General features: G+C 33.1%; 1 protein-coding gene across 1 annotated transcript in view; it reads left to right on the plus strand.

Moving 5' to 3' along the window:
- LOC147067730 (rho GTPase-activating protein 100F-like) overlaps positions 1–22,829 on the plus strand; it is a 76,205-nt gene extending 53,376 nt beyond the window's left edge. Inside the window, exons 11-25 of the mRNA XM_085952440.1 lie at positions 961–1,153; positions 1,582–1,698; positions 3,043–3,170; positions 3,337–3,479; positions 4,921–5,074; positions 6,317–6,466; positions 6,979–7,259; positions 8,233–8,431; positions 9,755–9,994; positions 11,322–11,522; positions 12,532–12,828; positions 14,942–15,019; positions 18,649–18,755; positions 20,839–20,922; positions 21,048–22,829. Coding sequence (XP_085808566.1) covers positions 961–1,153; positions 1,582–1,698; positions 3,043–3,170; positions 3,337–3,479; positions 4,921–5,074; positions 6,317–6,466; positions 6,979–7,259; positions 8,233–8,431; positions 9,755–9,994; positions 11,322–11,522; positions 12,532–12,828; positions 14,942–15,019; positions 18,649–18,755; positions 20,839–20,922; positions 21,048–22,307 — 3,632 coding nt within the window. The 3' untranslated portion in view covers positions 22,308–22,829. The remainder of the gene's footprint in view (positions 1–960; positions 1,154–1,581; positions 1,699–3,042; positions 3,171–3,336; positions 3,480–4,920; positions 5,075–6,316; positions 6,467–6,978; positions 7,260–8,232; positions 8,432–9,754; positions 9,995–11,321; positions 11,523–12,531; positions 12,829–14,941; positions 15,020–18,648; positions 18,756–20,838; positions 20,923–21,047) is intronic.
- The last annotated feature ends 2,387 nt before the right edge of the window (positions 22,830–25,216 follow it).

A 25,216-nucleotide genomic window follows, 5' to 3' on the forward strand; every position in this document is an offset into this window, starting at 1 on the left:
AAGTTATGAAATAATATAATGCCCAAAGACTGTGTATTGTTTATCCTGCCCGCCTTCGCCCTTTCTTAAAATCACATTTTTCTACATTTTAACGAAAATCTTAACTTTTATATTAAAGAACTTGACTCATCAATCTCTTATTTTTATAATACCCTAGAGCCGATATATCGGCTTTCAGAATGAATAATAATATATTTCTGTGTCTAAGAAGAACACCACTCGATGTCTATAGATATATTTTTGGTTTTAAGAGTTTCAGGTTTTTTTTTATATATATCAGTATCTACTAAAAATGTGAATTGGTTTTTAAAAATATTAAGCTCAAAATCTGTAAACATTTTCTGAAAATTCCTACATATTATGTCACGCTGACTCTGGGGTATAGATTTGTGTTTAAGATAAAACAACTATATTTTTTCTGTGTTTATGAATTTTAAACCCCCCTACATCGAACATAGTAGGTATTTACCTACTTGTAAGAAGTGTAAAAGTTCAACTCCGGACTAACTACATGGGCTGAGCTAAGAAAAAATTGACATTCAATGCCTTAATCTAAATTATATGAATAACTCAATCGATAATTACTAATTATAGCTTATAAATAATTGTTAGGTTGTTATTACGTTCAAGTTGTCGTTACTGACTGAATATTCATATTCTAGTGTATATCTTGAAACAACTGTCTCCAAATATCAATATCTAAAAACTGGAGAATTATTGTCATCAGTCTGTTTCTCCCTAATGTTAATATTTCTTATAAAATAATATTATTCATATCAATTAAGCATCTTATGGGTATTGTAAACCCTTGTTTTTATTGGAATCTACTATACACATCGTAAGAGATCTTCGCATAGAAATCTGTTTCTTAAAAGAGATATAATGTAGATTGTAGATACTCCTATACAGCGTTTGTGAAAGGTTAAATCAAAGGATTTGAGGTACGTATTTATTTTTAAGGTTCGACGCTATCTCGATACAATCAAAGGTACGCGACGACAGGTCCGGACTCCCGAGGACTGAGCAACAAGTACGTTTCGCCCAGCGCATTAACCGCGCAAGCCACCCTCACGAGAAGAAATCGAAGTTTAGACTATTCGTCCGATACTGAGGCCACCTGCGGCTCTCGATCGAACTATTACTACTACAATAGGTAAATATTGTCGACATATTTTATTACTAATAAGGTACATCTCGGCATATATATATATTTAACTTTAAAATTATATTTTCGCTATTTCATTTAACGCAACCGTTTTATGCATGTTAGCCGGATGCATTAAACGCGACAGCGAATTTGGTTTGAACTATGCTATCAATGATAACTTGACCTACTAACTGTAATTTATTCCTGCGGTAGTAAAAAACACCCACGATGCCCACGCGACAGGTTCGAATCCTGGGTCTGGCAAGTCTGGCAAACCTTCGCTCTGTGGAGGCCCATATGATCCTATTAGGATCGAACATGGTCGAAAGAAGTAAAAAAATATTACAATGCGCTCATTTCGAAACATTAGCTTTAAGGACCAACAATTTATATTTTAAAAAGACTTTTATATTTATTTTATTTGTTATTTTTAGCACCAGAAATCCGCCGTCAGCAGCATTGAACTCAATATCCCGCACAAATACAATAACTGGCACAGATTTGGTCAACAAATTTAATTCTCTTCCCAGAGATACGAGAGCTTCCACGAGGTTTGTAGCAAAAAATCTACCTATGTAATAAGCCAAAACGCCCAATTACTTGAAGAATCTTTTAGATTTAAATTTGTAATCGGAAAATAGCTAAAAACTGAGTATTAGCTAACTCTCTGTAGGTGAAAATAGATTCACTGTCCGGGCGAATTCTCATAATATCCGTTATTGTACCGATCCGCGTCTGATGTGAATTATTTATATATTATACCTAACTACGCTGTCAGAGAGTTTCAAAAGTAACCAACGTTTTTAATTGAATCATGGTAATGATATTACTTATATGCTGCTAGTTAGCGCTAGGTGTTAATTTAATTTATTTAAAACGCCCATATATTATACTTACGACAGATGTGAAGTTTGAAAAGCATTCGGTCCAATATTTTTTGTAGGATTTATTCGAATAGGTATATCGCCGAGGTTTTTCAATAATAACATAATATAATATGTTTGAATCTTATGTAGGTATAATTTACGTATCGAAAAGAAATATTTAATTAATACAACAGTGCAGAGTGATGGATGTTATCACGACTATGCAACTATCTCCCGATTTTAACCCAATTGTACTATATACATAATTTTGAAAACACAGGAAAATCTTTTTGAAAAAAGTAAGACACCTCGCAGGAATTGAACATGCATCTGTCGGGTTTCGCGCCCACGCACATAGACCGCTATACTAAAGGCGCCATACTTGATTGCGACACATTTTAACTAATGGCTCTTAATACTCTCTGAACCGCTTTCCAAATTGAGCTACTATTGGCGACCGGCTTTTGTATTTTAAATCAAAGTAGGTATTACTTTAATCACTAACCGACGTCACGGATCACTCCAAGATTTTTTGTTGTAACTTACTTGAACTTGCTAATAATTTTTTGCAGGTTCGCAGATTGCAGATGCAGGTTCGATTCCTGCGGGGTGGGGTATCTTACATTTTTCAAAAAGATTTTTCTATTGATTATAATATATTTTCTCAGAAGTGTTTTCTAAATTATGTATGTTCAATAATTAGAATGTTACATTCTTAAATCATGTGAATTATTAGTTGAATAAAAAAAATTGTTAATTAAACAATTTTACTATGTTCATGTATGTATTTTTCTGTAATTTCTGGGTATTCCTAAATTAAATATTTCGTGAACTAAACATAGGTAAATATTTACTTAAATATCAACATTCTTTACAAGCATCAAAATTGAATTAGTTTATAATATACCTTAGCCCTCAATAATAATTGGCAATTAATTGATGAAATATGTTTGTAGAACAATTATATTTTTATTGTGACGGGTATATTTTCAATAATACAGCATAATAATGTTTTTTTCTTATCGACAGAATGGCGATGGGTAAACGATTTGGAACATTAGACCGCGGAGGAATTTCTTCACTCTTAATGGATGACACCGATGGTAATTTGTCAGCGCCTGAAATGCCTCATCTAACTGGAAGGGGTGGACCAAGAGGTACCTAGTTATAATAATATTCTCTCTCTCTATAGTATTAATACATACAGAATATATGTATGAATCGCGATATCGTGCACTATTTGCTTATTTCGTTAAGTAGACTGAAATACTTCGTGGTGGGTATGCTATGTATATTTAATTAATGCAAGTGTATTTATTCCAGATGAATACCGAGCATGGCTCTCACGTACCCCTTCGACGAGTGCAATATATGAACAGATAAGAGCGAGTCGAGACGTCCTCAACCAACACAGGGCAGCTAGGTTTACGTATAGTGCGGAAAACATTCACGACGCTTTGAAAAATGTAAGTTTTCTTATATTACAGCATACCAAAGATTAATATATCAGACACCCTAACATGCATATGTGTATAAAATAAGTACATGGTGCAGTGAAGATTTTAGGTATGTACGTGAAGGCATGACTTACTGGCAGGTTTAAACGCCTCTTGTGAAAACTTTACCTATACAATAAACCGCCAATGAATGTTAACACAATGCTTACGGGCCCTTTTAATTAATTTTGTAATTAACGTGTTAATTTGCATTTGAAAAGTAATTAGCAAAAACACAATTTTGTGCGGGCCGCACACAAATTAACACGTTAATTACAAAATTAATTAAAAGGGCGCGTAAGCATTAAGATAAAGTATACTACACGATTATGTTGTCAGGATTTTTTCTATTTGGACTATTTTTATACACTCAGATTTTTGAAAAACACGCACCTTAATAAGCTAATTTATTGAAAACCGCCGCTGATATGGAGTAGACCAGTATGCTTTATGTGTTAATTTGCACTTGCATTGTACTATAAGCTTTCTCTGAAACTGCTATACTTCAGTTGAGGCATGGTCTAAAAAGATCGTGGCTAGGCGATGCGCGGATTGTGCAAATGACGCGTGCCGAACGAAATATAATTTGTCATAAAAATCCAACATGCGTCCATTTAATGTTATGTTTATTATTATATTACTAATAATAATAGTATATTCATTGTCTTGTTTTCTTTTTTAAGTACATAGTAAAGTTTTTTACTCATCTTTACACGATTTAAGAATATTTTCATCCGACGCCATGACAAAACAAATCGACGTGCGGACACCTCACTGTCTGTCTCTGATCGGCGACTAGTGAGAAATTTCGTCGCACCTACTGTTTACTGTGTAAAATTATTTGCCGTTTCATTGAAGTACGCTCTTAAAGCAACGCCAGCGCTAATTTCCTTATAAAATTTGCATACAATATTATGATACGATGGCCGCGCGGCTTAAAATTGTCGGCTTATAGCATCGTGGTTCCCAGGTTCGAATCCTGGTTAGGGTAAGTACACATATTGTTTTTTCAATTTGTGTATGAGTATGGACCTAATAAGTTGAGCAAGTGGCTAACATCCATTTCTCGTAAAAACAAAATCTGTTAATACAAACCCCCACTCTGTAGATACCCATATAATCGTATTACGATCGGACATGGTCGGAAGAATTGGTCTGTGCTATGATTTTTTCGCAAATCAGAGTAAAACATATTCTTTAATATAATAGTATGATGACACAGTAAATATACTTATAATATATAATATTATGTAGTATCAATTATTAGTTTATATTTCTTATAATGGTTCAACACATATATTAAAAATATAAAATATTATTTTAAAAGCCTATCTGCATCGCTTAGAAGCGATATTGGTTTCCAGTTTGTTTGCGGTAAATTTGAATATTCTTTTATTGTTTTTTTGAACAGGCTGAAAACTCGGCGTTCAGTTCGTCGTACGGTTTGTACAGCAGTGGGAGATCAGCGCTGACCGGAACCTTAGACAGAAACTTCACCGGAAGATCCACAACGCACACCTCAATACCCGCCAGATCATTATCAACCCAGCACATCACATCGTCAGGTGACCTTTTTATCAAACACTGATCACTTTAATGGTGTTAACTGACAATTCTTGGTGGGAATACATTACATTACATTAAATAAAACAAAATATATAGGTACAATACATATAGTATAAAATTTAATTCCACAAATTTGTTTATATAGACTGTAAATACCTATTTCTGCCTAAACGAAAGCATAATAGTTTTGGTCTAATTTGGGCGATACGACAAAATTGTGCACACTTTTTCATTCGATTATTAATTTGTTTTCGTTGGATTATAAATACATATTACACTCATATTGTTGCTTCATTTTTTTAATTCATTAAGCCCTGCCTAAACCAAAATAGAATAAATAAAACATATTATTGAAGTTATACTTCTTTTGGCGCGTTTGGGAAATCAGATAAGAGTGTATTGTTGGCGTGTGACATGTAACACATAATTTATATTTTCACACGAAAAAAAACGTACTCGATTGGATTCGAACCACCGATTGTTCGGTTATCAGCCGAACGCACCACATTTACGCCGCAGTATGATACTGCAATCGTGACGATTATACAGTATAATATTATAGTTTAGAATTGTTCCGTTGCCTAGGCAGCGAATTTATTATTGTCGGCCATTTGCAATTCCTTACGTTAACAAACTATTAATCGTCAGCAAACCAACCGTCAGTAAAACAACGAGAAACCATTATATAAGTTAAAGTGTATAGAAATAAACCAACGGCATTCCAATAAGCGGTCATTTTTCTTGAGTGTGTAGTTTAACAAGATAATTAAGAGCTAGTCAAAGAATCCAGTTTATCACAAGTTTTGTTTTTGTTTTGTTACGCCAAAGAAGTATAACTTCTAACGCGCGTACATAAGTACACACACTGATTTTTTTCAATCTATAAAATATTCAAAGTTATGTATTATTTAATTGCATAATTTTAGTTATTTCATAGATAGACGAGTATTTTTTGACTATTATCTATTATGGCTTGGTTTTCTCGGGGTTTAATTGAATTTTGAAAACTAACCAACACCATCTGTAAATTATAGTCTTATTTCAATGAAAACAAATACGTATGTCTGAAAAAGTTTAATGTGCACTATTTATACCACCACCCTTCGCCACTGAACTCTACCTATATTGTTTACCTAAGCTCTACGATGCAAAGTTTCAAGCATTTAAACTATTCTTAAGTAACATACGGCCATAGAAAATAGCATGCAAACATTGTTTACAACTATATAATCTTGTTAAAGGTATGATGGGCTCTCCGTCAGCTAGAAGGATGCGACAACTCTTGGAGTTGGGAACACGTAGCGGAGTGGTGGGAGCAGCAGGCCCAAGTCCAGTTCCAACGCCCTCCTCAACTCTTCCAAGAAATAGGCACGTCGATATAAACCCCGCAGGTGATTACGAAAACATTTTATCGACCTATAAAACGTATAACCGTATGACGATGATGGAAAGTTATTAAATGTGTTATCAATTGAAAATAGACGATAGACGAGTTTAAAATGTGCCTGCCTAATCAAATGAACGTGTAAACACTTGGGCAAACTAGGAAAAAAATTTGAATTCCAATTATTTTGTGTTTTTTTTTATATATAAAGATACAAAGTGGCACTTACATTAAACTGAAATTTCCAACAGTGTACTTACAGAAGGCTCCATCTGAAAGAAGATTCAAAACACTCCACACATATTTTTTTCGTAATTATACAGTACTGCTCATAATATTATTATGATAATTATAATGGTGTAGCTAAATAGCAATTCTAAAATAACTTCTAATCCATAATATACTTTTCCTTTACGTTCAAAGTTAGACATGGCAATCGATGTAAACATATTTACATTCTCTCTCGTTGAGTAAGGCGTTAAAATAATGATAATATTAATTTTGCAATATATTTTCCAGAGTTCCTAAAATACAAAATAGACAAGCCCGGAATGAGTATGTCTTCGTCGGTCTCAGCCGGCATGCCAGGCCTCGGCGGAGTAGGGTCCTCCGTTGGCGGAGTGTCAGGTATGCTGTGGCTCCATCTCCTGGCGGGTAGAGGGTTGAGGTCTGGCGGATCGGGTCCTGTTACTCCTACCGCTCCCGGAGCCCCTCAGCCGCCTCCACATGCTGTGCCGGCAGCCGCTAGAGACCTTTACTGTGTGCTCGAATGTGACAGGGTGCACAAAGCCAGAACTGTGGTTAGTGAATATAATCATCGTTGACTAAAACATTAATTAAGATATATTATGATGAAAAAAATAACAATTTTTACTTGAATGTAATAATTACGTAGGTACTAATTGACAATTCTTTACGTATATCATGGGATAATTTTACATGCTATATTAGTAATAACAATCATATTTGAAATCAAACTTTGAGCAGTATTTTCCATTTTTAATATAAATTTTGACAATGCAATTATTAATTACTTCTAATGGATTTAAGTTTTGTACTATGCCATTTGAGTCGTTTTTTGCGACCCGGGTTTCGCCTTTCGGCATCTTCAGGCACTGTGTACACTCACCAAAAGGCAAATAAATACTGACAACGAATACTATTAACTCTAACTTATATAACAAATCAATACAATAAAGTAGGTAAAAACTCCATTACCTACCTATCGAGACCAGGGTCACAATAAAAAAATATAACAAACATAATACATAACACAATAGTTGAAGTGTTTGTAAAGAACCCTATATTATCAATCATAATACACTCGATAAGTGTATAATAAATCGTCAAACCCTAATAATAGATCATTTATTAGTAATTATAAACAATAAAAAAATACTACACTCAAGAGGTGTAAAATCGTCCATTCTGGTAACAATTACAATACATTGGGAATTAATGGAGTTAATTTATGAGATATATCTATGATATCAGTCTTTAAAAGTTATTCATTTGCCTTTTGGTGAGTGTAGGTACACGTGAGGTACGTGAGTGTACGATGAGGGTAGTCCCAGAAGATGCCGAAAGGCGAAACCCGTGTCGCAGAAACGACTCAAATAGAATATTACAAAACTTAAATCCAGAATTTAAATTCAAATTCGATCAAGTACCTTTGGTCTATAGTGTTAATATTATGAATTACTTCTTATTTTTCACCAAAGAGCTATCTAATGAAGTGGAGAATTTAATGAAAATTGTTTGTATTGTTTTCAGGTCCGAACCGGTGACCTCCAATTTGATTGGGACGAATCCTTTGAACTGGACCTAGTAAACAACCGACAGTTGGATCTTTTGGTGTATTCCTGGGATCCGCAGCATAGGCACAAACTCTGCTACAGAGGAGCCGTCAACCTCGTGCAGCTACTCAACCAGAGTCCACTTCATCAGCTGGCTCTGAAGATTGAACCGAGAGGTACATAATCTTCCTTGGGTATTTAAAATATGTTTTCTTTTATCTTAATAACACTGCGTCAATGGATTCAGCATCTATTTGACATGAAACTGTAAGCATCTGTTTAAAATTATAAATTACCCGAGCGGTATAATTAACATCATTACTTAATATAAAAATAGACTATTGAATCTTGAAGATTTGCAACTTCAACTAAGTAAGGGTACCATTATCCGTTTAAGAGGGAAAATGCTCTAAATTGGTTGAACATTGGGAATTTGGGGATCTGTGTAAGAAAAGTATTTATATCATTGTATGCCTACTTTTGTCTTCGTACAATAACTTTGTTCAACCAAATTGCTTCGGGTGTTGATATATTCGACATACGTGAGGGTGAGTTTAGGTGGACGCTATTTTATAAATTCTTAAAATAGGGTCTCTTTAGCAAACTCGGTGTACTTATTTGAACTTCTATAGATGTATAATTGTATTTTCACTGTTTTTGTATGTTTATATTATGTTCTCTTTTTATATTTTCATTTTTATCGTTTTTATTACTTTTTTCTTTATAATAAATGTTTCATTTCCTGTTGTGAACGCCTTCAACTTATAATTTGTAATTTACGATGTTTTAAAAAAAAATCATTTAAAATACTATCTTATATATCTACAATTATTTGAGACCTCTTGAATTAAATAAAATTAAATACAAAGCCACATTATTTCGGTACATACGATATTGGTTATTGTATTTTTAACTGTATTATGTATTCATAAACAAGCCCAAGAGAAAATATCTTTTAAAAAATATGGCGCCGGACTGGACTCCACTACGTCCATTGGAATCCGGCCAATATGCTTAGGTACTATTTACTAATTACGACGAAATATACCATTAGTCATGGAAATGAAGCATTTAGAAAATTTTATTAATATAAGCTTTGTAGTTTGAATCAAAGTAAGTAGTAATAATACATACATATTTACCTTTATTCTCAACAGGTTAAATGAAGAATGTTACATTCCTAAATCTGTATTCTGTATTGTTATTAAATTTGTCAACATGGGCATTAGAGAAATTAGTTTATTTTTTAATTAACATTATTGTATAAATAATAGTAATACTTACAGTATAATATTTTTTTTATATTGGAGTTTGAAATAGAATCTAAATTTTATCAATATTTGCCACGATATCTCAGTTAGACGATTATGAGGTTGATAATATTCAATGTCTAATGTTTACTATTGAATATAAGCTAAATTTTAATTTTAAATAATGCAATATGATTTTATAATGTTTATTTAAGAATATTTTTTATCATTCTTTTAATCACTTTTCAGGAACCCTTTACCTCCGATTGCGATACACGGATTCATCGACGCTGTACAGAAGACGCGGTCTACCTTCAACGATACCTCGCAGTGGAGGTCCTAGTCCACCCCTCTTCGGAGCGGACTTGGAGACGGTGGTCGGCAGGGAGGCGGCGCGGACCGCCCCTCAGCACGCGGGGCAGCCGCCCGTGCCTGTTATCGTCAGGAGATGCGTCGAAGAGATCGAAAGACGGGGACTCGATATTATCGGTGAGCGAAGCATAATATATTACTCATATTTCAGTAAATTTGACTACTTAGAATTTATTTTCAAAAATGTATTGTATTTATTACAACGTTTTTTTTCTTCAAAAAATGTATTGTATTTATTATTACAACGTTTTTCATAGCTCGTATTCTTATTTGTCCGGTACAAATCTTGCAATCGATTTTTAACTAACTTCCCGACTAGCTAGACATTTGAAACTTTTAGAATATATCAGAACACGATGCCAATGCATTTTTATATATTTTACATAATACTTTTAGCTATCTTTAAGTATAATTAAATTCATTTTCAGTTAATTCTGTTTTGTATGAATAGTTATTTCGACACCATTATTGGTTGCTAGGGGTCTGGTGTCCTATCAACTAAATTATTAATATATACGTGCGTTACTATGGAAATCAATATGACATGTCAAAATGACATTTCAGTATTATTTCTATCAAGTACAAATTTTTTTGATCGTTTAAGCTAGTCAAGTCAAGTTTATATGATTCAACTGAAAATTTAAAAACGTTGTATATAAAAAGTTCTTTTTATCTTGTAATTATGTAATATATTGACATTCGTATAGCTGACTTTAAATGCCATATAACAAACCGAGTGCATAAATGATAAGTACCAAATGATAAATATAGCAAAAAAATGTTTCAGTTATACTATATTTAAATATTGTTATACTATGTTGGTTTATATGCCACATGGTCAGTAGTATTTCATAATATTGCTGAAAAACCATGGATTTCCGGCAGAATTTCTGGAGTAAATCATCTTTTATTATAATCAATGGATCAATTAAATTTAGTTTGTTATTGTAAATATTGCGGATTTACATGTTGAATGAGTACATTGTATATTACATAAGAATACTTTTCCTCAGATTTCTCAGCTGTGCATTGATTGGACATTAAAAAATAATGTTTACCGTTAAAAAAAACAGTATATGACGAGTATGAGTACCGAAATGTATACATGAGTTTGAGTTTATCATGAATTATCAAGTAAACGAAGAATCTCCACGATTTTCTCACCTTAACAGTCCAAGAATAAGTTAATTCAAAACTAAAAAACATGTTATGTGTAAACCAAGTTCATCTAGTTAGACAGTTCATACTGCATTAATAGGTCAATAATACGAGGATTGAAAACGTATGTGAGTTTGTAGAAACAAAGGTTTATGGTAATGGTATCGACATTCCGGATTTCGTCGAAGTATCTAAAACCATGAAGGTAAATTACCACTTTGATTTTAATCCACATGGTGGAGATTGCAGGAAACATTAAGACAAAATTGAATCCTTTAATTTCCAGGACTTTACCGTCTCTGCGGCTCAGCAACCAAGAAGAGGATCCTTCGCGAGGCGTTTGAAAGGAATAGCCGTTCGGTTGAACTGACTCCGGACAATGTTCCTGACATCAACGTCATAACGGGAGTCCTCAAGGATTACTTAAGAGAGCTACCTCAGCCACTATTCACCAAGTGTCTTTATCAAATGACCGTTGATGCTTTAGGTAAGTCAATCTATGAAAAATATTTACTTAGGTACCTACTGACTTTTTTTAGAAGCTTTAATAGTGCTTTTTGTTCAAAGTCTACGTCGACCGTCGTGGCGTAGGCCATTTCTGGAAGAGCATGAAGCCTACTTTTATCAAATGAAAAGATATAATATATTATTGGCTTGGATAACCAGAGTAATAGCAAGAATAATTCTCTAATTAGTCTATAATATTTTTAAATATTTTCTAGCAAATACAATAGAAACTAATATTGAGATCGCTTCAAGTACCAAATATGAGACGACTCCTTAGAAATCGAGACCTTAACCTTGAGAGACCGCCTAAGGGTCGTTAGTATGTTCTCTCAATTTTTTTCTATGGTTTGGAGGTAAGGACGCTGAACCGGGAGATGTCAACGAGAGTTAAAGCTTTTGAGACCTGTCTGCATAGATGCATTTTTAATGTTAATGTTTTCAATCGAATGGGAAAGGGCCGAGAGAAAGGTATCATAACTATAAAACTACAGTGCCTTGGCCACATTTGAGAGGACATACGTACAGAGCATCCCCTAACTTGTCGTCCAAGAAAATTTCAACGGTAAGCGTCGCAGAGAATGACGTCGTGATTCGAGGCTTAAAAACCTCCACGATTGGTAAAACCTCCGTTAGGGGATGGCATGATAAGAAAAAGAATTACGATTGAAGTATTGTATTTTTATTGTAATTGATAATAATACTAGTAGACTGCTATTAAATATTGTATTTCTGATAAATCTTTAATTTCTAGCAAATCTGGAATTAAGAGTGAAGTGTTAGCATTTTGTGGAAGTATTCAACATTTTATTAGTATCAAATATAAACAAGACCATATTATTAAAAGTATTTTTAACTGTCATATTATGCAAATGTCTCACATTTTACTGATATCTACTATTACAATCCCTATAGTTCCAAAAATAAATAATGCATCAACACCTATCCAATACTATAAAATGACACGCACCAATGATTTATATAATTTCCAGGAGTGTGTTTACCGGACGACCCCGAAGGAAACGCCAAGCTAATGTTCAGCATCCTCGACTGCTTACCCAGAACTAACCGTGCGACCCTCATCTTCCTCTTGGACCATCTAGCCATGGTCGTATCTGTGTCAGATAGAAACAAGATGTCTCCACAGAACCTGGCCACGGCCCTCGCCCCTCCTCTTATGCTGCATTCCGCCAGCGACGGCCACATCATCACCACTGACCTCGACTACGCGCAGCCGATCGGAGTCCTCAAATACCTGCTGCAGATATGGCCTGCCCCGAAGCACTCAGGTAATGTTATTCTGGATGGCCTAGTCGAAGTTACCGTGCAAAAATAGTACAATTAAATGAAATGGCCATGACTGCAAATATCCAAGCAAATGAGAAATGAATTATCAATCACATAACGCATTTTTTGACAATAACTAATATATATTTTTTACATCTTACTGTTTATACTGTAAACTTTTTAAAGATACTCATAAGATATTTTACGTACGTACTAAATATTATTACATATAATACAAAATTAAAAAATGATATTTTACTAAGTACTATATGAATTTATTGTAGCTAATCCTGCTTTAAATACATAATTATTTGTGTAACTTAATTCAATACAATATACAGTGAAAAATCAAATACTATAAATGTTACAATCTGTTTTAAATTTCTAATAGGTATTTGGTATCATATACATTCATCCATAATAATTTCTTCTTCATATTTTCATTATATTATAAAAGCTCTTTTATTCGCTGTCATTTCTCTATTAGATATTTAAAAAAAAACATTGCATTTTATTTCAATTACTTGCTTAACTATATAAAATATTTACTCTCAAAGCATTATGTGTCTAGCTACTTTTTGCTTTTATTTGATGTTGTAGCTCAAAGCATTTTTCGCAGGCAGAAAAAAATCTTCAATTTGATGTTAAAATTTTGAGCAGTCGTTAGATAAAATAAATGTTTTTTTAGACTTTGGGTAATGATATCATTGCGTAATAAGAAAACTATCATGCTCAGTGTTATATTTGTGTAGGCGATTGCTGTTTGACTGTATTGCATTAGTAATTATTTATGTGTTAGACTATTCGTAATTAAAAGTGTTTGCTTTAATAACAGCAACATCAATCAGTACATTAAAGCTTCATACACCAACCCAATTCGGCATCGTGGCGCGAGTGTCCAGAACGTCGTATTACATAAATTGTGAATAAAATCCATTATCTCTCAATACAGTAGACATGATATAATATATATATATATATATTAGTATCAACCAAAGTTTAATAGCAGACTACATTTCAATAAATAAGGCACACTGACAATTTTATTCAAGTATGATCAACAATAAAAACTTTTCACAGCATTTTGTTGAATGATCAAAAAAGAATATTCTTGTTTATCTTCTTTATTGAATTTTAGTTGTAGGATGCTTGTTGTCATGTTTGTCGGTCTTACTATATAATAATATAATCTCCAAAAAATTATAATCACAAAAAAAACATTTTCTCAGATTGTTCTTTAAATCACCCATTAAATTTCAAGATGGATCATCTTTATAATAACATAATATCTAATTTTAAACGAAAAATATAACACAATGAAATATATAAAATTGTCACGACTTCTGCCATTCATTATTACAAGATACCTCATTGAATAAATTGTACAGTATAATACTACGTACATATTGATAAGATAATCAGTGACATACTTACAACTATAATAAATAATAAATCTGTTTAACAACAATACCTACTGCGTAGCACACCTAAACCTTGACTGAGTTTTCTCTCTACAACCTTCTACGACACTATACGCACTTATTAATGTAGCCATGTCAACGAGAAATCAATGTGATGAATCTGCTTAAAAATAGACGTATAGGACTTAAACTCACTTGTCTTGTATATTGTGATTATATTATTTACTGTTAATCAATATAAATACAATTTTTATTAGTAACATTTTCTTTTCTCCCTAATACATTTTGGGTTCCGTTTGATTTTCATATACTTAAGTGTAAACTACTTATAAGATGAACAAATTCAAAAACTTCAATAACCGATTGACATTATTTAATGTAAAAAAATTGAGTGACTTCTATGAGAGTGATTATGAATATAAGTCCACACAGAATCGGCGTCACGTATACGGATGGGTTAATGAATAGTTTATAACAAAAATATGTTCATTTTCAAATACATGTGTTAACCTGTAAGGCATACTTTCGTAAATATAACGATATCTGCATGGTGGTAACAAAATATGGCAGGGTCGGCTTACGAGATTTCGACATGGTGAATATTTTGTCAAATGAAATATTCCACTGAAATGCGATCGAAGGAGAGAGACGAGTGATTCGGGCACGTGGTTAATGCGTGTATGTTTGTAGACAGTTCGGCGCGGCGAGCCAGCGCACGGGCCGCATGGAAACAGAGCCAGTGCGTCTCCAGTGGGACACTCCACGGCGCAAGGTAACCCCATCCATTTACATAACACTCACCACGCCACACGCCACCCGCCACCCGCCACACGACCACCGACTGACCACACGCACCACACTCACCCGACCTTACTTTACATCTTAGAGCAGGCATGTGCAACGCAGGCTTCTTCGGCTTTGGTCTTGTTACTTAGTCATAACTTGAGAAGTTTTTTAGATATCAAAAATATAATACACACTTTGATACATACCATAGTTCAATACAGAGACAATTCAAAATACCTTGTTTTAAGATAATTGCATAATACCAATTCCGTATATGGATTAATTTTGAAGGGAAGTGTGTTTTTTTTATTAATAGCCTGGTAGATTTTAGCAATGCTGGATGTTTTTTTTACAATTCAATAATTAGAAATAAGCCAGATTCTTTAATATAATTTAAATAATTATTAATCCCAGAAAAAGGTTATTCATTTTTACCAGACATTCAACTTAATTTTTATTTATTTATACTGAATGATTAAAGAAAATCTTTCCACATTGAATGTCATCATTAATTGGAAACCTGGAATGTTTTAGTTATTTTTGTATGTAATTAGGCTTTCAAAATAATTAAATAGATAAAACCTCTTGAATGATATTAAATTGTTATTTTAATGTTCATGTTGAAACTAATCCAAGTCTGAATCGTCTTTAAAGACCGCTAAGAATGCAAAAATAGATAAAAAGTATTGTTCCACTTTAAAGATAGTTGTATAACTCTGTGCCCAAAAAATTCAGAGTTATTTGGTGAAAGAAATGACGACGCTTAGGATATTGTAATCAAATATAATTTAATATTCAAAATCATATGTTTACTTATTTGTCTTTTGGAAATTTCGTATTAATGTAATGAAATCCAGTAAAATAAAACAAATATGTGTATCTTATTTTAGTCTGCACATGCCTGTTTAAACAATTTCCACTCATAACTCTACAATAAAACTAAAAACTTAAAATACTGCACGAAAAAAATGATTTTAAAATCATGGGCATGATATTTCTAATGGCAATGGGTATTGATATTTTTTGAAAAGAACTAACTACCTACCACTAATTAAATTTAATTTAATACATCTTTTGTCAATATTTTTTTGGCTATTACAATAATAATTTAGAGTATTGTTAACCTGATATAAATGCACGTCTGATTTTCAGCGTTCGTCAGCAATTAATTGATAAACCAAATTAAATACATTTTTGTTCTAAGAAAACTTCTCAAGAAATGATTACAACAAAATCAATATAGTACTTGCCACATGCTCAGCTTCGTTTTTAGAATAATTATTAGTTTAGTTTGATAAGTAGTTGCTAGCGCTTTTTAACATGTCTTTGTGGCACACGAATTTATTAGTAGGTAAATGTATAATACAACATATTATATTGATTATCCAAAACCATGCTAATCAATAATTAATACAATTAATGGCGTAGATGGTAAATTGTTTATTAAACTAGTATAACACTTTGAACTAAATTATTGAGAAATTACAACCTACCTATTATGCATATCTGAGATAATTCTATTTATAAATCATTTCAAATAATACATTAATCGTGTAGACCACGTTTTTCAGCATATTGTAGATTTTGATACAACATACATAGTTATATATTTTTTTAAATTTTACTTCGTAGCTACGTCTAAATGGTGTATTTGATTATAGTGTGATGTCTTCTACCGTAAGTTAATTGTATCCAATCCTAGTTGCGATCGGTTATTGTGTAACGTGTATATAGGTATCATGCAATACATGTTATTTGCTATTAAGTACAATATAACTTACTGAAATGGAATATAGAATAGATCATTAGGAATATAATACATAAATAAAAAATAGTTCTTCATGTTTCTTTTAAAACCAAAATTCATTTATTCGACTATTTTCTTAGAATACATACAACGAATTTTCTTTAAGCTTCATAAACTAAGAACATACTAAATTAGGTTTTATTTAAATACATTATAGTGTTTAGAAGAGTATCTATACTGTGATGGAATTAAGACCGATTCGCGCCCGCCGCAGGCAGCCCACCGCTAATATCGCTTAAACCCTAAGGCGGCCCTGCCATATTTATTTATTTATTTATATTATCTTATTATACGCATCGTTAGCAAGATTCCAAAACACACTACGTAGAAAGTATCATCACATAGAAAAAATGGCATCATATTAGTCAAAATCGAGATAGAATTCTTAAATTCTGACAGCACGATGTTTTGTAATTAGCAACATATTTTTATTAGAATTTCGAGCTAAAAACCATATATTTCGATATAAGTATATATATATATATACATAATATTTAATGAATATAAGGTAAAAGATCCAAATCTGACAGGGAAAAGATTTTTTTCAAGGAATTCAATTTCGTCGGTTAAGGTAAAAATAATTAGAAGATAAAAAGAACTTTTTATATACAACATTTTTAAATTTTCTGTTGAATCATATAAACTTGACTTGACTAGCTTAAACGATCAAAAAATTTGTAGTTGATAGAAATACTGAATAATGAAATGTCATTTCATATAGATTTCCATAGTAACGCACATTTATATTATTTAATAATTTAGTTGCTAGGACGACCCAGTTTATGGATTTCTTTCGAAATAATTTTTCATATACAACAGAATTAACTGAAAATGAATTCAATTCTACTTAAAGATGGCTAAAAGTATGAAAAAAATGCATTGGCGTCGTGTTCTGATATATTCTAAAAGCTTCAAATATCTAGCTAGTCGGGAAGGTCAAAAATCGATTGCAAGATTTTTACCGGACAAATAAGAAAACGACCTAAGAAAAACGTTGTAATAAAAAACGTTGTAATAAAATATCTTCAAATTCGTGCTTATTGAAATGTGTATAATGACGATATATCAATAAAACTGTGTACTTTACCAATTTTCATAGATAAATGAAAATAATTAATGAATAAAAACTGCAAAGCAATTTAGTTTTTTTATTTAAATTATTGAAGAATTTCATTTTCCTAATTGGAATACATCGGGTCTGGTTTCATTCATATATTTTTTATAGTGGCTTAGAACCAAATTTAATTTAAGGATGGATAGGGACCAGTGGCGAAGGGTAGAGGTAGACTGTTAAGATCCACCATAAATAGTGTACATTAAACTGTATTAGTCATACGTCTTTGTTTTCATCGAAATAAGACTATAATTATTTACAGATGGTATTGGTTAGTTTTTAAAATTCAATTAAAGCCCAATTAAACCCAAAAAAACAAATACGTATGACTAACAAAGTTTAATGTGTTGGCGGATCTTAACAGCTTATCTCCACCCTTCCGCTACTGATATGCACTCAGTCAATTTAAACTCAAGATTTCATAAACTGCCACGTTACCGCTAGTCCATCGTGAGTGCTTTATTATATAATGTATAAATATTATTTAAATGTGTATGCCATTAATTTTTAACATACATCGCCTATTTGAGATTTTTTATGACATTTCAAAATTTCTACGTACGCCATTTTGGAATCTTGCCGACGGTATAATGTTGTGGAGGTGTGATGATATGGTGATCGGCGTCATTAGAGCTAGTGTACATAGATTGTTCTAGAAGTGCGTGTATGTTAAGAGTTGAGTGTGGTCCCATAGGCCAGTATCAGCTCTCAGCCAGTCAATATCGGCCAGCAGCAGCAGCATCAGCAGCATCGCCAGCTCCATTGGGTCGGCCCTCTCCCGCCCCATCACAGGTAGGGCATGTAAGTACCACCACCGCATTCTATTTTATACCTTTCCAACATATACATTTTTATCTCGTTTGGCTGAAAGCATACTCAATAGTAATAGTATTATCGCGACAATGCTCTGGAGCAGTAGCACCCAACCAAGATTCCACGAAAACTTTAATTTTTATTTTGTAAGTAATTAAAAAAAAAACGTTTTCTCGTGTCCTATTAATAAAATAATATAGAGTTTTCAAAATGTAGGTTGATTATTTATTCGCGTGGTTGTTAATAATAACTTTATATAGGTATTTATATAACACATAACACAAATTCATTAGGTAGGTACTTACAACATAAATATAATATTATGTTCCAATTCGTAAGCCAGACGTAAGCTGGAAGTGTTTTTCATTGTTTATCCCTGTTGAACGTTCCGTAGCCCGGTGTTCCCCCAAATTTCATAAAATATTTCATTAACACGTCAGATTTCACATTATTTTTCTAATATATAGGTATATTACGAACTGTGATGGTCTGTAACTAGTCAAGATCCTTTTGACCGTCGTAATAAAAATTGGCGTTTAATATTATTATTACATTGCATTAACCATTAAAACTTGATCAGTGCCACGGACGAATTAACTCGCCAAAGCATGTATGTCGCGTCAGGCCATGGACGAATATATTCGCGGGTTCTTGTAAACGTCATAACTTCTGAATAAACATTCTGTGTATATTTTATAATCAATATTTATCATTTTAGTGTGAAAATATTCACGATAAACTTGATAAACATGTTGTGTTGCTAAGTTTTCACAAATATTTATCATTCCGTTCCTATTTCATATTTTTTAAAGGATTTATTTTATTCCGAAAATAGCTGGCCTACAAGACGTGTCCACCTAGTAAAAATCGGCTGGCAGTGATAAGGCTGATACGTGACTCCAGTATAAATCTACAAAATTTGCATACTTATATAAAATTTTTGTTATTATCACAGATCAACAAAAACAAAGTAAAACTATGTTGATATTGATGCTTTCAACATTCAGATTTCTCCACATCGAGCTGTGATCTGAAAAAACGCATAATTTATATAGGCCAACCAGAACTAAGCGAGTATTTTTATATTTTTTAAAGTTTTTTTACAGTTCTTATAATTTTTATTAACATATACTATGAAATTAAATAATTTACCATATATTGGGTACTAAAATAAATGTATTTTCACCATTCATTGTTGACATCCCATTTAACTGCAACTAAGAACATAGACTCTGCAATATCGATACAAGTTACGTAATAATTTTGGTCACAGCATGCTATGCCCATACAATCGACTTGCAACCATGTCAATTGGATGCGCCGCTTCACTACGGTATGTTTTCAGCCTAAACCCCCCCATGCAGCTAACATATGATTAATTTACCCTAGCATTCAGTTATTTTGGGTCACCGTATACCGTCGTAGCTCCGTAGAGGCAAATGCTGACCCTCTACGCCAAATGCAATGCACTGTTATATTTACATATTATATTATATCCCCAGTCAAAATAATACTATATTTTTTAAAATTCATGAACATCTTTGTTGAAACAATAATTCACTCACTAAAAGATTTGTAGAAAAAGTATACTTGCTTTGAAAGCAGTTAATTAAGTTAACCTGAATTTGGACGACAAAATGGTGGCCTATGGAAATTATTTTACGCATGCGTGAAACTATTTTAAATGCGTGCGCAATTTACATATCCGCGGGAAAATTTGTCGAACTATAGGAATATTCAAGTCGCCAAATTTTTAGATGTCGACAAGTTTTTTTTATTCACAATAAATTGCATTAATCATGTAATAATTTAATGTATAATTTTAAAAGAAGAATATATTTACGAATATAATGGAACTTAGTGGAATTAGTACTACATATTGTGTTTATTTTAACTAAAACTATGTATTTCCACAAAAAATTGACAGATCGTACTTAAAAGAAAAATATATAAAAATAAATTGAGTATTTATGTACCTACTCATTATTTACAGTAGGTACTTAACTGAGGATGCAATCGTTTTTTACACTAGTATGCGAAAATTGATATCGAATTTATTTGTATGTTTCAGGCTCAATTATCAGCCAAGGTCGGCCCATATCGTCCTCAATCGCCGCGAACTGGGCCGCTGCCCGCTCCTCCTCGCTCCCGACAGGTAACTAACTCACTCTACTATATCGGTTTTATCAAATATACAACATAATAATAATATATTGTGTGCTTGGATAAAACGCATGTAATATTATTTATTACAATACAATAATGTTGTTTTAATTCCAGGTGATAGTATCTTCGCCCGGTTCACCAAGCAGTAGTTCCGACAGCCAGTCGGGTAACGAAACACTGAAGCACGGCAGCTCCGTGTCGTCGATCGCACGGCAGCCAGCGCGAGCGTCTCCCGGCGGCACTTCGACGCGCCCCGCCTTCCAGCCGGGACCTCCGTCTTCGCAGGGCTCCGTCTCCGGGCGCCATTCCCCCGCCCTGCACCAGCAGATCGCGGGGCGACACTCGCCAGCGCTGCATCACTCGGGAAGACACTCTCCGGCCCTGCACCAACCCTCTGCGGGAAGACATTCCCCGGTGAACGCGCGCTGCTCGCCCAGCCCGCTCTCCGCAGGCCTGCTGTCGTCCGGAACGGGGCGCACGACTCCTTCTTACCACCAGACGTCGTCGGTCGGCAGCTACAGCGGACCGCCGGCTTCCTCCTACTATACCAGTAGTCCGTCCAATCAGATTTATTCTGCGAACGGACAGGGTAAGAGCCCGCGCGACTCGCCTAACTTGACGCGCACTTCATCGCCCGGCCATCTGATGAACCGCACGGCGTCGCCGGGAATTCCCGGGACTAACGCGGGAATAGCCGTCACCATGAACGCGTCGCCCTTCCTCACCGATCTCTCTTCCACGTCTCTCACCAGCATGGAGAACACCCTCATATCAAATCTGCAAAGCACAATCAACAACATCAGCACGACCGCGGACTCCATTTTTAATCACACAAACCTCAGCGGCAACTTGAAATCTAACGATCCTTTCAATACGAAAAGCTCCATGTACGGTCAAAAGATGCCCGCCGTCAACTCGACCGCGGTGAGTTCTGCGATTCCGGCCTACGCCACGTACGGGTCCCAGCAAAGCGGAGACGTTTTCAGTACCCAGCAGAGTTCGGCCTCAAAGCAGTCGAGTGCCGGTTACGGCTCGCATGGCGCCGACCTTTTTAATTCCAGTCAAGTCTCCAAACAGACGACCTCGAGCGCGTACGACCATTTGAATTATAGCTCGACTAATCCGTTCCTGCAAAATTACCCCGCAGAAACGATAGAAGAAGAAAGCATAACGAACGGAGACGGGGCTTTCTCTTCGGCTAATCTGTTCGGGACTATGTCCGGCGGAGGCGGAGGGGGAGATCTGCTGAGCTGCCGACGCGAAGGCCGAGGAATGGAAGAGCTGACGCCGACGTCGAGCGCCGGGACAGAAGACTCGCGGCCCCGCGATCAGCAGGAGCGCGACATCGACGGCGACGCGGAGCAAAGCGATTAATTTCACTAAATAATTAACTAAGTAATGTTAAGATTAACTACTTTTGAAATCCATTAACTACTTAACTAAAAATTCGTTGTTCGAGCTATTCGAAATCATGGTCATAGATTATTAGCATGGTGTTCAGAGGCTCTAATTTTTATAACGATCATTAAGTATAATAAATTCCTATTTCATACTATCGTTTTACATTGTTCAAGTGTCTGGATTTAAAAGCTTTTCATATAATCAAATTGCCAAAGTAAATAAGAACCCTTTTATATTCCAATAACGTTTATGTCTAATGGCATTTCTATATTTAAATATCTTCAAAATAATATAATATCTTGCTTATATTTTTTTCAAACTCGCAGCGTACACTCCCATTCGTTATATTATTTTTTCATGTTCAATCATTGTTAGAACCGTTAAAAATAAAAACTAAAAAATAATGTTACCAAGTTCCATTGTCATACAATGAGAGCTAACTTAAATACATAGTCATTATTATCACGATAGTTAGCCGTGTATTAAACGTAAATAAAAGCGCCCAAAAAAAGAGTTTTACTGTTCAAAGTGGTCATTTTTGTAAATGATATTTTATAGGTATCTACGCTTTGGAACTTTTTCACTTTTGAATGATGTTTACATTTTTAAATCAAAATGAATACATACATAAATAGATGAATAAATAATATTTATAAAGATAAGATTATTACATGAACCAAAACAATCGAACAAATCTTTAATACATAAGCAAGAAAATTTGATAATCTGTACATTGCAAAGAGGTTTGTCATTAAATTTACACTTTTAATTAAGTGTTTTTACTGGTATACTCCTGATTGTTGTTATTATGTTGTATCTTCTAAGGAATCTTCCTGTATATAGGAAACTATGCAAGCACAAAATGGTGTGAGTTATGTACCTAACACCATCATAATAATATCATAATTAGCCAATAATAATATTAAATGCATGAAGTAGAAATATTAATATGTATAGTCATCTCATTTTTAATTAACTAATTAATCTCAATTATTGCAACAGTAATATTTGATGAATAATTATTATCGATTTGTAAATAAATACCTTTCTACTTAAAACGTTTGCCATGTTAATATTTTTTCAGTTATCTTCGGCAGAAAATAAGCTATAAATAAAAATGTAACTTTTTAGATATTGTGCTAAATGAATACTCATATAGATTAAAGTAATTCATCTCTAAAAAGTAATCTATACAAGAGTAAGTTGTGAAATAATGAACCTCGGTACTTTTGTAATGAGACAAAATGCACTTTGCGAGACACAATAATTAACTAACTAGTTACAATCCACTGACATAGGTTTAAGTGTAGATATTAATTTTTCTGCCACTGCCATCCTAATATTGTAAATATGAAATATAAATTGATTATTGCGATAATAAAAACATTTTATAATATTATATAAAGTATTAAATAATGTAAGTTTTTTCACTGATAAATTTAAAAATCGTTACTTATAATTTTATTCAGATAAGTTTAGTAGATAGTTTCTGCTTAATATTATTTTTGTTCTTGTTGAAACAAATTCCACGTGTGGTCATACTGCATACAATATTAAATATTGTATAACTGCATACAATAAAATTGATAAAATCTTTCTGCAACATTGAGCCTTAATTTTTCAGTACACTGGCACTATAATGTCTATATGTCAAATTTAATAAAATATGCGAAATTAACTAAATTTACTTTTCATTATAAATACGACAGCGAAAAGAAAAATCACGCGTTGGATGTTAAACAATGTGTTTAAAATAATATGTTTTGTAATGCGATGATTTAGTATTGAATACATAATGAGAAACTATAATACGTCAGACGAGGTAGATACGTATATACAAAGTATGACATACCTAATGACACTTTATTAGCTAGTGTATTAGTTATGTTAGTTAAATTTTATATTTTTTACCATTTGAACGAATTTTAACCGACGTTTATTTATGAACAAAAAAAGTTGAAATATTGTTATTACAAACATAAAATTAGTTAATTACGGGCTCCATTTACAATAACTTTTTTCATAACAATTGATGGAGCGTTCGATAAAGGTACTAAATTAATTAATACTGAATATTTTTTTGACATTTTCAGTCAATTTATGTAAATAATAAGTATATTGTTTCATTGAAAACCTATGACTCTGTAGTGCATATGAAATGTTTGTGTGAGAATATTCATTACAAATATTAGTGTGGTGCTACAATTACCACATAGCCATGCATCAAAAAAATGGAAAATGAAATGAAAATTTTCAATATAGGAGCACAAACGTTCCTTTATAAGTATAATTAAATCGTTTTATTCGAACCATTCTGGAAATTATTACATATAGAACATTAATATATTGTATATTTACTATATTCATCGAATATCACATGAATTCCAATATATTGCGTTTATACGATGGTAAATCATAATAGGTAGCTACTTATCTAATGATTATTGATTTATTGGCTTACCAATTTACACAATTGCATACAAATAAAGAGAGTTATGTATATGTAAGAAACTCAAAACAATATGTAGAATTTTGTGAAACTTATTACTTTATTATGTTTTAAGTTAGGAGTAGCTACAATGTAACAACGGAATTGCCCATTAAATGGTTAATAAATGTAATAATTTTTAACAAACATTTTTTGAAGAATAAAATTCAACAGAATATTAGTTTGCAGATTCAAAAGTCGTTTGAATATCTATGAGAAATATGAATACTTTACGGTTCAATGTCACTTTTTGATATTTCGTTTATTTATAAATAAAACTAGTTTTGTAAAACATAGTTTTTACCAACGTTTCTCAGTTGAACTGAAAGCATTCAATGGATAAATTTATTGAACGTTATAATGGCTTTCATTATTTAAAATTAATTTTGAAATG

Source organism: Rhyacophila brunnea, unplaced genomic scaffold (genome assembly GCF_057557595.1).
Source record: "Rhyacophila brunnea isolate RB1 unplaced genomic scaffold, BYU_Rbru_1.0 scaffold_3, whole genome shotgun sequence".
Taxonomy (NCBI): domain Eukaryota; kingdom Metazoa; phylum Arthropoda; class Insecta; order Trichoptera; family Rhyacophilidae; genus Rhyacophila; species Rhyacophila brunnea.